Genomic DNA, 12,430 nt, shown 5'->3' on the forward strand with positions numbered 1-12,430 from the left:
CTAAAAATTTTAAAAGGGATTGAAAAGTTGGTGGATTTGCGTGTATATTCCCCCTAAGTCATTTCATGTAGAACCCCGCAGTTAAATTTAGAACAAAATTATGTAAAAGTCTAAAACAGCTATTTATGTTGGCACATTGTACCACTACCCAAGCGCAAATTGATTAACAAAGTGCTTACAAAGTTGTGAAAAGTTTGTGCAAAGTTGGCAGATTTACATGGAAATGTTACCTATTCTATTACATTATCGAGTCCAGTTGTTGAAGTTCGCGAAAGTGAATGAAAGTGAATGAATATCTCATAAAAGGCCGTTTGAATATTTTCTAAAACAGCCTAAAAGGATATGAAAATCATTTGAAAAGTTGGTGGGTTTCCTAATATATTTGACCTAAGTCATTGTTATATCGACCCCACCGTTAAAAATAGAGAAAGAATGAGTCAATGTGTTGAAAAAGCCCCTTATATTAGCAGATTATACCACTATCAAAGCGTAATATGATAAACAAACTGCTTACAAAGTTGTGAAAAGTGATTGCAAAGTTGGCAAATTTACATGGAAATGTGACCTATCTTGATATATTATCGAGAACAATCGTTAAAAGTTTACAAAAGTGAATAAATATGTCGTAAATGGTCGTTTATTATCGTACTGACTGCTGAGGCACGCAGATGTCATAGGTCAACTTACGGGAGACACAATTGCAAACGAATGCAATTTTGAAACATTTTAAAACATCAAATGGCCATCAATTAAAATGAAATGCAAATGTACGTATATAAAATGTATTCTACTTTAGCAGACCATACTTCTTTGCGGTTCCAGACTAATCTATCTAGAAACAAGAATTGTGTGATACCATCACAACAAATAAAATAAAATGGCATCAATTTTGGAGAAGTTGTGTCGATACCATATACGGTCAGGCACGCGCATTGTTACCAACAATTAACAACTTTGATAATTTTCAAGGAATCAACCTGACATGGTTGGCGATAAGTTTTGCGCCCTCGCCGATGAATTCACTCGAACGCAGTAGTTTGTGAATCGTGTAGTTACAGGGCATTATATTTCATAATGAAAACACCTTTATAAACTGGACAAGTGTTTTGTGTTCAATCTGTTTGGCGCTGAAATTAGAATCTGTTCAAGTCAGAAATAGTATATCTATAATCACTAAAATAAAAAAACAGTCTAAACGAAGGTATTAAGGTAGCAACAGTGAAATAACATTTTTTTTTAATTTCGAATTATGTAACATTTGGTCCAAATTTACTGTGCGTGATGCATTTGGTCCGTAATTTCAGTTTATTCCCAAAAATCTGGGTAAACACGTCTTCCATACATTTACATATCATGTAGAGTGGCAGACTGAAGACAAATGATTTAATTTTCATACTGATTTGTTGACCATCTGGCTTTATTATGTATTGTGTAATCTATAAATACTGTCCGTTATGCCATCGCGATCGATGCACAGACAATTACGTTATAGCATTTTAAGCTTTTTCTGTGTTTTTAAAATAATATATCATGGAAGGAGTTCTAAAATGAAAAAAACCTAGCCGCCGAAAAATGTCCGACGTCTGGGCTCATATATAGTCAGCCCGCAGAGTGGTTTGAAGATGAGTCTATCGACAGTTATGACAAAAGTTCTGCGCACAAAATTGCTCTGTGTGATTGTCACGCTGACACCGACAGTTCAGACGACGACAACGAGATGGAAATCTTGGATACAGACGCTGGTTCATTGTAGAGTTACAGTCTGTAAATAAAATTGGCAGTGATATATTGATGGGTCGTTACTGTAAAAAGGGGAATGTCGTTTTGGTAGAAAACACGAACATCCATCCTGGCCTGGGAGTCATCTTTACGATAAGAGCACGAATCCAAAATGCAACTCCACAACCGGATTTTTTTCGGCATGAAAAAGTAGACATTCTTGTGATTTAAACCGTAATACTTTCCATAGAGTAATGCAAACTATCTTTACTTCAAGTTTGAAGGTATGTATATCCCGTAAGTAAATACTCACATAACTAATACATTTATCAGTTGTCTGAGGTAAAAGCTGTCATGATGGCTAAATAATTATTTAACTGTTTATTCGCGGCCAAATTCGAAGAAAAGTTTTTTTTTGCGTTTTTACGGAAACTAATTTTTGACTATCATAACTATTGAAGATGTCATCATTTATCACTTTTTTTAACAAATTACACAATCCATTTGCCACAAAATGGGATAAAATATGATGTTTAATGGACGTTTATGGGAGCCGTTGACGAAATTCATGAAATTTAGTTCATAAAATTCAACGAGTATATATATATATACGTAGTCTCTGATTAAAAAAAAATATTTACAGAAGTCAGGCATAATTAGTTCGTTTGTCACAGACATGTTGCTCTACTTGTTGCAGTGCATTGTTTTTTAGTTAAAACAACTGATTGAGCGTATATTCGGAGTTTGCCCCTAATTCGAATTCATTTGAACAGGGAGTACAGCCCATATGTTAAATGGCCTGAAAACGAGAATGCCCCCCCCCCATATATGCTGAATCTCTTGGACACGAGAATGAACCCCCTCTAGACCCATATGTTGAATGCCTTGAAAATGAATCGATACAGATGTGAGAGAGTATTACTCAGTTTTGACTATGACACCGCATATACTACTAAATGGTATAAAAACTTATTCAAGAAAAGCTAAAGACTATCTTTCTTTACTTAAAACTCACACTGCTTTATACACCACTATAATGTTATTTGTCAACGCTTAATAACAAATTATCCAAAAGATATAATGTAATATTCCAAACATACTTGACTGTATGATCTGACTCAGTCAATACACCCCCCCCCCGTAAATGGCGCTGTGCACATCTCAAAGTAAAGACTATTTGTATGTCGCACAGTTTCAATCACAAAGATCTATTTATTTTTTCACGGTGGTAAATATTTTCAGGAGATGCTATATACATATATTTATGTGTGTTTGTATAGTGTATGCGTATGCGAAATTATTTTACGTGATTTCAATTTTAAGTTAAAGGGTGGTTGTCGTCGCGCCACGCATGTGCGTGATATATGGGTCTCTTATAAACAATGATGACTACTTTGACTGTTGCGCAAATCAACGAGTACAAACTGAGACGTCACCATGCTTCAATTGGTAATTTTTAGGTGATTGGAAGGTATCGAAGGAGTCTCCGGCGTTAATTAGTGCAAGTCGCGCTCAGGTCAAACCTCTTACTTGTATTGCATTGTGGGAAAATCAATGTTTATCAACACAAATGTCGCACATGCGCAGCGCGATGACCAGCGCCCTTTAATAAATAACCATTTTCCTTACGTGAAATGTGTATAGATGAAAACCAAAATAAAACGATTCAATTTCTGTTCTAGCTAAAGTATATCATGTTCTATCACATATACTCTACTTGAATATGTGTTAAAATAAAATGTAATAAAACAAAGTTAGATCGTAAGGGTTCCATACTTCTGAATTCTATTAAGTCTCATTTCGTCAAAAACTAGTTTAGATGGAAAAGGCAATGTATAACGTAAGATGTATTGTGCGAGAGTATAATCACGTGTTAACCCGTTGATGTCATCCGCTCGTACTGAATGTCGTGTTTTCGCGGAATAACAAATTAAAAAACTTACAAAAACATAAAAAGTGAAACGTTACAGCTAAAGCCTGTACAACCATATTTTATTCAAATCGGGTGAAAAGATGCTTTCTCGTGAATGGTCGATCGTCAGTTGACAAGAGTTACAACTAAGGAGCTCGAAAACACTACCGTCATCTCAAGGCTGTTGACTACCATTACAATCTATCGCCAGATTTCTTTGACTTTTACCATATATAATAACCGAACTACTTTTCACCTTAAAATGTGTCAAATGACGATATTTTCAGCGATATAATGTTGGTTGCTATGGCAACAATTATTCGCCGTTGGGGTACATGGTGTGAAAACACTATACGTAATTATAAGAAGGTTGTCCCGAATTATTGGCAAACGCTGAAGTACTATTTATTTTTCGTGAAATAATACATTAATATGTCATTGAATGGAAATAGTTCCAAAAATTACATTTTTGCATGTTTCCAGAAAGCTTTTCTCTCACTCAATGAATCATGTCTATATCAACAATTATGTAACACTCGGAAGAAGAACGTGGTAATTTGTTTCGCCCTTATTTAATAGGTCGAATGCCCGCGAACGACTTTAACGTTCATAGAGAAAAACTAGTGTAAAATTGATTTGTCTGGACAACTGTGAAATTACCATTTACGAATCAATTACATAGCTAAAATAAATGAAGAGCTTGTGTAGCATTGAGATCGTGGATAGGCACTTAGAACTCAGAATACCTTGGTCAATTAAAGCATATATGTGTGTTATCATGTTATTCATTGAAATAGAGACATGTTGCAGGTTGTTGCACCAATACGTTGCATGGCGGGATTGCATAACATATGAATCATTTGTTGATCTGCATATCATTTAATGTGGAACAGTCGTCGTGACGTGTCATGTTCGATATGGTCACCATACGACCTATTCTCGGGGGCGGTGCTACGTCACAGAATGATGTTCTATGTTGCTAAGACGCGCACCACTTTACCGCGTATTTCTATGGGCTCTGCGCGAACTGCTGTGGAACACCGCATGCAACAGCCGGTGAAAACAGATAAAGTCGAGGAAACCGCACAAACCCAACATTGAAGTAATCCTGAAAAACCAAATATATATATGTTGCACATGCAGGGATAATCTAGTTGGTACACAGTTTTGAAAAGTCCCAACAACTATTCCAAAGTACAGTTTCTGAGCGTTTTTGACCTTTCAAGTTTGTTTTCACCGTGATGGTTGCCTGGCGCTGAAAATGCCCGGATATCCGCCCGAGAATACAACGCATGTAAATTATATTGTTTGTTTAAGTGAATTTCGAACGCACGTGCCGCGTGACATCTGTGTCACTTTAATTTTACTCTGACGTGGAAAAGAATGGCGGGATGAAGAAATTCAAAGCGAAAAACAGAGATTCCATTAGCTGTTCGGATATGGTTTGTTGCTGGGTGATTAGATCCGCTTGTATAGATGTACACGTTAGACACTGAAGTGAGTAAAGAGTCAAGGTCAACCCCGGAGCTCCTAAATTAGTCGTCAGCGTACCGGTGAACTCTATGCGATTACCGATCTGTAGCGATAAAGCCGTGTGTCGGAAGGAATGACTGGCCACGATATTAATTACGCTCGATTTACCATCAGTCGATTTCATTTTGGCACTTATTTGAAAAGTCAACGTGTCGTACTTAGACATGTGACAATCACGACCGGAAATTTGTTTGATTTCACATAATTTATTCGTGCCATTTTCGGTAGCGTTTTCTGTTGTGTTGCATTCTGGGTACGGGTCGCCATAGACGCAGCTTAGCCAATTAGAAAGTGTGGCGGGGAACACGTTGAGGGCGGCCTCTGCTTTGTTGTCTACGGCTGATATTTTAACGCCAGTGACGTTGCCCTGCCACGTGACCCACTGGCCGGTTAAATGATCACAGACGATTTGTGTGTTTGCCACAGTACTCTTGCCTGTGACAGGTCCGCAAAGATTATAGTACTGTTGCCAAGACATCTTGGACGCGCCTGATTTGAATTGAGTTATTCCAACGTAAACAGCAGGGAAAAGTGACAATATCCCGGCTACAACTAACGCCGAGGTGACAGCTTTCTTGCTCAGTTTGAATGGCAGACCTTTACTGAGATATATAGGTAAAAGTAAGACTACTCCAAGAAGTATTAATGAGATTAAAATTTTCAGACCTGATCCTGTGATGAAAACAACTTTTATAACCCAAATAGCTAACCAAACAATCGTAATAAGCACCATTATAGGAGCAATGAAAACCATGGCCCACCAACCAAACAAACCTCTCATTAACCCATATATGGACGACTGCGAGTAACACGTGACTGCTATCTGGAGCCACATCACGCATATTAAATGAGGTATCAAAATCTGTAACCCGTCACGCCACGACTTGCGCAGTAGTACGTTGATAAACAGAGCGGGAGGTATGAGATGGAGAGCGGTCAGAACGGTTAGATGGACGTGAAGCGACTCCATCAAGCTGATGGTGTATCCGTTGTTCAGATTATTCGCAATGCTCAACATAACGCCTTGTGACGAGCTCTGTACAACGGAGCTTTGAACTGCGGTGACGACCTGTACACAGAGCGACACTAACGTGATATGGTCTTCGGAGTCGCCTAAGCCGATATAGGACGACATTGTGAGGAACAGTGATATAATAGTGAACTCAGAATACGGTAGCCAGTCGGTATCCACCAGGGAAAAACTGAAAACAAATGACAACAAGGCGGCCAGAAAACTGAAATAAGGCTTGAGCGTAGTCCAATCAAAATACGACTCGGTCTGGTCCTTGTCTAGTGCTCTATAATGGTCGCTTAGCATCTGCGACCACGATTTCAAATTAATTTGTTTCCTTTTACCCTGAAACATCTGAAGCGTGCAGACTATTAGAGAAAAGAATGAGAGGTACTGTAAAAATATGGGAACAACAAATAAAATGGTATCTAATGTACACACACTGTACAGGAAGATTAACAGTAAGGTTTGGATCTGTGCAGTGGGGACCATGTTACGCAGCCATGACAAGCCTTTGTTTGATACGGTGTCGATGACGTAACTAGCGGCTAATTTCATTGAATAACCAGGATATTTGAGAACCTATGGGACAGAAAAAAAAATAGTTTAAGTGGTTAAGTGAGATTGCTTTATCGTGTTGTCAAAAGGTTACTACTTGTGAAACTATAAAAACAAAAGTAAAAAAACTAGTTACAACGAACGACAGAGGGCACTAAACATTGAATAATGTGTATAGTTTGTATAGTTTAATACATATGGTATTATGTCAAAAGAAAAAGTAAAATAATAGTTACAAGAAATGACAGAGGGAGCTAATAATTGAACAATCTGTATAAATTTACCTTCTGTATCGCCGTGGCTTTCTCATACTCCTCTGGGTCAATATTTGTATCGAAATCACCGATATCAGACAAATTTGACAGCTCTTTTGGAAGTATTCCTTCAGCTAGGTCAACCGCCTTGCCAATGAATGCATCTTCACTCAGCTCCTCACCTAGTAACAATAATAACACAATAAGAGTTACATCAACTATCAGAGGTACAGAGATTTCTTAATATTTAACACAATTCAACGGAAATGTGCTGCCATAGAGTTATGCATTTTAACTGGACGCATTAATCAAGGTATTATAACACATCGAGCAAATATTTCAAATTAAGTTCTGTGAGCTAAGATCAGCACCGACTGTGTACTGTATGTCTATTTGTCTCAAAAGTGTAACGAGTCGTATGCAAATGATTTAGCTGACTAAAGTTTAATAAAATAATGATTATTTCTAATAAAACCTATTAAGCACTTTTGGTTATGTCAAATTTAAAATTGTCATTATTTCTGTTGGTGAAATCCTATGAGAATTATACGAACGAATCATACCAAGTAACATACATAGGTAAGAATGGCGGCACACGCCGTCGGCGTACAAAAATGTACAAAACGATACAAAATTGTAAAAATATCAATAGTTTCTTACCCAGTACATATATATTTTATTTTATGTGGCCCACATTTTGTGCATGTTTCAAAACAGTTTTACATAGCTGCAAACCAGACCGTGTAAACTCTGAAAGTAGTCCGGTACCATATCTCATATCATAATTTATGAAATTAATTTTACCACAGTGTGACGTCACACATAGGCGATAACGTGTCTACGTGTATGATAATTATACTTATCGCCCTATATATTCCAAGGATAATGTATACCTTTATCGATTAGTTTCTCCATAATCCTGATTTCCCTCAATTTACTTGCAGACATCGCGGCGCCTGATATAGCGTTACGTAACGATTCTTTGGTCAACACTGTTTCATTCTCTGGTAACAGTGAGTGGAAGAAAGACTTGGCAGCGTCGGCTATACCGCCCCCTGAGTCAATCTCGTCGTTCTCCGTTGTATCGTCCTCTGTGTTAGTACTGACGTCACCTACAGTGTCTGTTGTGGTATCCGGGGGTGCATTGTTAGAAACGTTTCCTTCATCTGTGGTGATAGCTCGAGAATTGTCGTCTGATTGTTCCGTATCGAGAACAGTGATTGGTGGGGATTCCTTTCCACCGAGAACTTCAACGCTTTGGGTCGGCGCATCTGGTTGTTCTGCGCCGTCGTTTACGGACTTGGACAGAGGTGTAGGCATAGAGCCGTCGTCTGCTTCCACGTTTTGCATTCTATTATCTTCTTCTCTTTTTTCTGAACAAAACAATAGAAAGAAATTGTTATGTTACACGATTAATAGTTAACAGACTTAAACTAGGTTCGACACGCCGTGACCTCTCAACTAAAGGTTAATCAGCTATATTTATTTATTATTTATTTAATAGTACAGTTGTTGTGTGTGTTATTTGAATCTCGTGTGTTGCGTGTTTATAGTAATTCAAGTTTGTCTGTATATACTAAGACTAGTATGAGGTCTATACTATCTGTAGCCTCCCAGAGTCTACACTAAAGTCAACATCCCCATTTTGTATAACATCGTTTAAATTTGCATATTCACTTTGTATTATATGCAGAACACATCTCACTTAGAATTGTGATCAACATGAAAAATTATTATATCAGTTGTTTTGGCAAGAATTCTGAAATATTGGAGTATTGGAGAACTCAGGCTGAACTTGCACTGAAACGTCGTGGTGTCTAATTACCAACTGAAACACTGATGAAACATAATCATTCAAGGCAACTTTACTTCATTTTACTGAATTGTTCGAGTTACGGACATCGAGCTACGAAAACATCGAGTTACGAAAATGACCACCATAATTTAGGAACCACGCCCACTTTTGCTTTTCAGGGTTCTGTTGGATCATGGGGGTAATGGTTGGATAATATTTTTCATGAACCGCGCTTAACCCACATCCCTAAGACCTGGTCGGTGAGAGGTTTGAAACAGATCATACATTGAATGGAAATGCATGTAAGTGTGTGTGTGTGTGGGGGGGGGGGGGATATGTCGACAAACAAGCTGCTCTCTTATTGGTCTGACTGTTGGGTGTTTAGGGCAGGCACACTTCGCATTGACTCAATAGCACCAAGCATTTTGCACGAATCAGTGTTCTCTCACTTTTGTAAATATTGTCTCGCGGGTTCAGAACAAGGTCATACTTGTCATGTTTTCTGCATAGGCTTACAAAGAAATGAGATACGACAATAGCAAGGTACGGACAGAAATGTCAGTCATACAAAAAGCAACTATCAAATACAAAGCGATCGAACACCTAAGACTGTGGTTCGACAACCGACATTATCGGCAAACCTGGAACTATGACCCGCAGCTTTGTGGACGAGACATTGTTTATATATATATATTGCCTCAGCAAAGCGAGTATTATGTGTCAGTAACCCGGTCAACATTACTGGGTAGTTCTATTTTTAGAAGTGATAACACATGTTTTTAATTTGAATATGTTACTAATTGATGCCGCACTGGATGACCTGAAAAAGATTACATAGTCAGAGAGGGACGGCGAAAGATATAATTTAAATTTCAACTGATATGAGTTTTTATTTAATTGACGTAATGTAATAACGTCATGCGATTTCTCGCTGCTGTAAAACTTCAACAGAAATATCATCAATACATTTTCGTGAAATATGTTTAACCGTAAAATTGAGTGATTTGTGTGTGTGTAGATGTATGCTGTTGATGTAAATTGAACCATGTAGGTATTGAGTCGACGATTGCACAATGAGAGGCATACGTCAGCATACATGAATTACGTGTATAGTTCAGGGTAACATTGCGTGAATGTAGTTTCGTCCTACTAGACGAACCACAATACCTACTACAATACCTGATTGAGGTTCTGCATCGAACTCTTTCCCGCCCTCTTCTGCCGTTTCTTCCACAAGTCGCCTTTTCTCGGCACCCGATGCGTCCGATGTTTCGTCCATCTTGTTGTGTCTCTGTAAACGTCCGAATTCCTAACATACCATGGGTACCAAGGCCGTAACTTACGTCAAGTTGACCTTTGTACCGACCTTTCACCCAAGTACATAAATCTCAACGTTTTACTAATTTTTAACGCTGATTTCGCCTCACATCCGGGTTCCACATCTTCCTGATTACATCACTTGTATCTAAATGGTGCTATAATCTGAATTACGTGTTGCCATCCATTTACATTGGCTACTCTAGTAGTCAATACTCATTATTAACAAAAATAATGGCAGTAGGGACAATTTCGTATCAAAGTTTCTGAAATGTGAACTTCTCTATTAAAATGAGCATCATTTTAAAAATATTCACGACTAACACACTTTTAGGAATAATTTTTCAGAAATGTTGCCAAATTATAATTTGTGCACGTGGTTGGCTGTTTTAATGTGCAAAGAAAAACAACAACTTGGAGTATCTGAATTTCATTCCAAAATGACCGTCTAAATAGGAATTAACGCAACTAGGAAATCGCAAGTCGGCGTTTCGTGGAAACAAGTTTGAAGGGGCGGTGGTCTTCGCGCAGCTCACGTTCGCAGTTCATCATGTAAACAGTGTATTTTAAACGCGTGTTTACGTCGCTATGAATCCCACATCGAACACGACGCGGCGCAACAGCCACCCCAATTTTATATTTGCTCTTTAAATCACAGGCGCCCGGAACGTTTCTTGGCTAATAAAAAATGACCTAAAGTGGGATCGGCATAGTTAATCAGTCGCCGGTACATTCCCCTACTACTCATATAATAACACAAGGTAGGAAAGCGTTGACACCATGACATCGAAACTTCCCGAAAATAACACGATTTTCCAAATTATATTTCGATCCGCTTCTACCCCAGACCATTCGTCCCGGTGTTATCGCTCTCGATAGCGATAACACCGGGACGAATGGTCTGGGGTAATCCGCTTCACACAACTCAGGCATGATATCGGTAGAAACTATCGATCGACTTACATTTCCTTTATTCGAACTAAAACGGGTTAAATCCTGTGAAAATCGAAACACCAGAGCAATATGAATCAACCCATCTACGCGGATATTTTGAAGCAGAGGCCCGAGCATGCGTAAATGTTTGAAACTGCGCATGTTTGGAACTGCGCATGCTCGAGCCTCTGGGGCGGTGGTCGTTACGCCGCGTCCTGATCGATATGGGACTCACAGCGACGTATACAACGCGTTTAAAATGCATAGTTTGTTCAAAGTTGGTCGTTTATTTGATAAAACCTTTCGCTCAGTAAAATCAGGATTTCCACATTATTATCTAGTTAACTACTAATGAAAACAAAAATGAATCCTTGCAATGAAAAGTCTCTGTGCCGTTTCTTTTATTCTTCAGAATTGGATCACACGCCGTATAAACAAATCAATAAAATTCACGAGTAATTTCGTTCTAAATAATGTTCTAGTAATAAAATCTAGAAATCGTTCCAAGGTGGCACGTTAACATTCAATCAACAACAAAAACCCAAAACAAAAAAAACCCACTGTATTGTTGACTTTTCCAAAGCAGCGTAGTGGGTTTGTAAGGATGCTGGTCATAACAATTGCATGTCAATGATCGTCACGGCATGTTAATTCATAGTCACGTGATCAATCTGGCCATTGCCGCCCAGACCACAATTAAACTTCACAAATACGCCAATGTAAACCTTGAACAGGGACTATTTTAATGCACATAGACACAAGTACCCCATAATCAAAACAATGATAAACAATGCCACCGTGTTTCTAATGAAGCCGTTTCAACAACAATGGTACAAACAGATTGGAATAGTACTGCAATTTAAATGTTGGTTAGTTTTCACTAAAATTATACTCACAAATTTAAAGTTTCGTTATTCCGGTATAACAATAAATGAATAAATAGTACAAATCATAATACCTATTTAGTATGATTAGCAATCTCGTGGGAAAATAGTAATTGAATATTCCTTGGACACTGCCCTCTACTCTGACACTGATCAAATAGTTTCTTACTATGCATTGCTTCTTAACTCTCCATTTTCAAAAACGTTTCTTTCTTAACAATTGTTTCAATGTTTCAACTGTCGAGCATAGTGTATCTTCATATATGTATTATAATCAAAACCTGCCCTGGGAGATTTCCTCTCACCTTTAAATTGCGCCCTCTAGAGACGAAACAGGTGTTTTGTTTTGTTTTTTGGCGAATGACTACAAATCAGTATCAACGTTAACCGATTTACGTCATGTATGTACGCGTTTTGTCACGAGGGGTACGAATAAGAGTAAGACAATTCACCATTTCCTACGATATCCTGTACATTTGAATTGCAATATCGTGGCAACATATATGCTACTTT

General features: G+C 38.1%; 1 protein-coding gene across 1 annotated transcript; it reads right to left on the reverse strand.

Moving 5' to 3' along the window:
• Positions 1 to 3,694: 3,694 nt before the first annotated feature.
• LOC100329063 (wolframin) lies at positions 3,695 to 10,217 on the reverse strand. Its single transcript, XM_002741359.4, has 4 exons — positions 9,963 to 10,217; positions 7,882 to 8,361; positions 7,019 to 7,170; positions 3,695 to 6,758 (listed from the first exon to the last, which is right to left on the reverse strand). The coding sequence occupies exons 1-4, from the start codon at positions 10,060 to 10,062 to the stop codon at positions 4,995 to 4,997; spliced, it is 2,496 nt and encodes an 831-aa protein (XP_002741405.2). The 5' UTR covers positions 10,063 to 10,217; the 3' UTR covers positions 3,695 to 4,994.
• Positions 10,218 to 12,430: the final 2,213 nt, after the last annotated feature.

The sequence above is a fragment of the Saccoglossus kowalevskii genome, chromosome 10, assembly GCF_978046115.1.
Source record: "Saccoglossus kowalevskii chromosome 10, keSacKowa6.1, whole genome shotgun sequence".
Classification (NCBI taxonomy): Eukaryota; Metazoa; Hemichordata; class Enteropneusta; family Harrimaniidae; genus Saccoglossus; species Saccoglossus kowalevskii.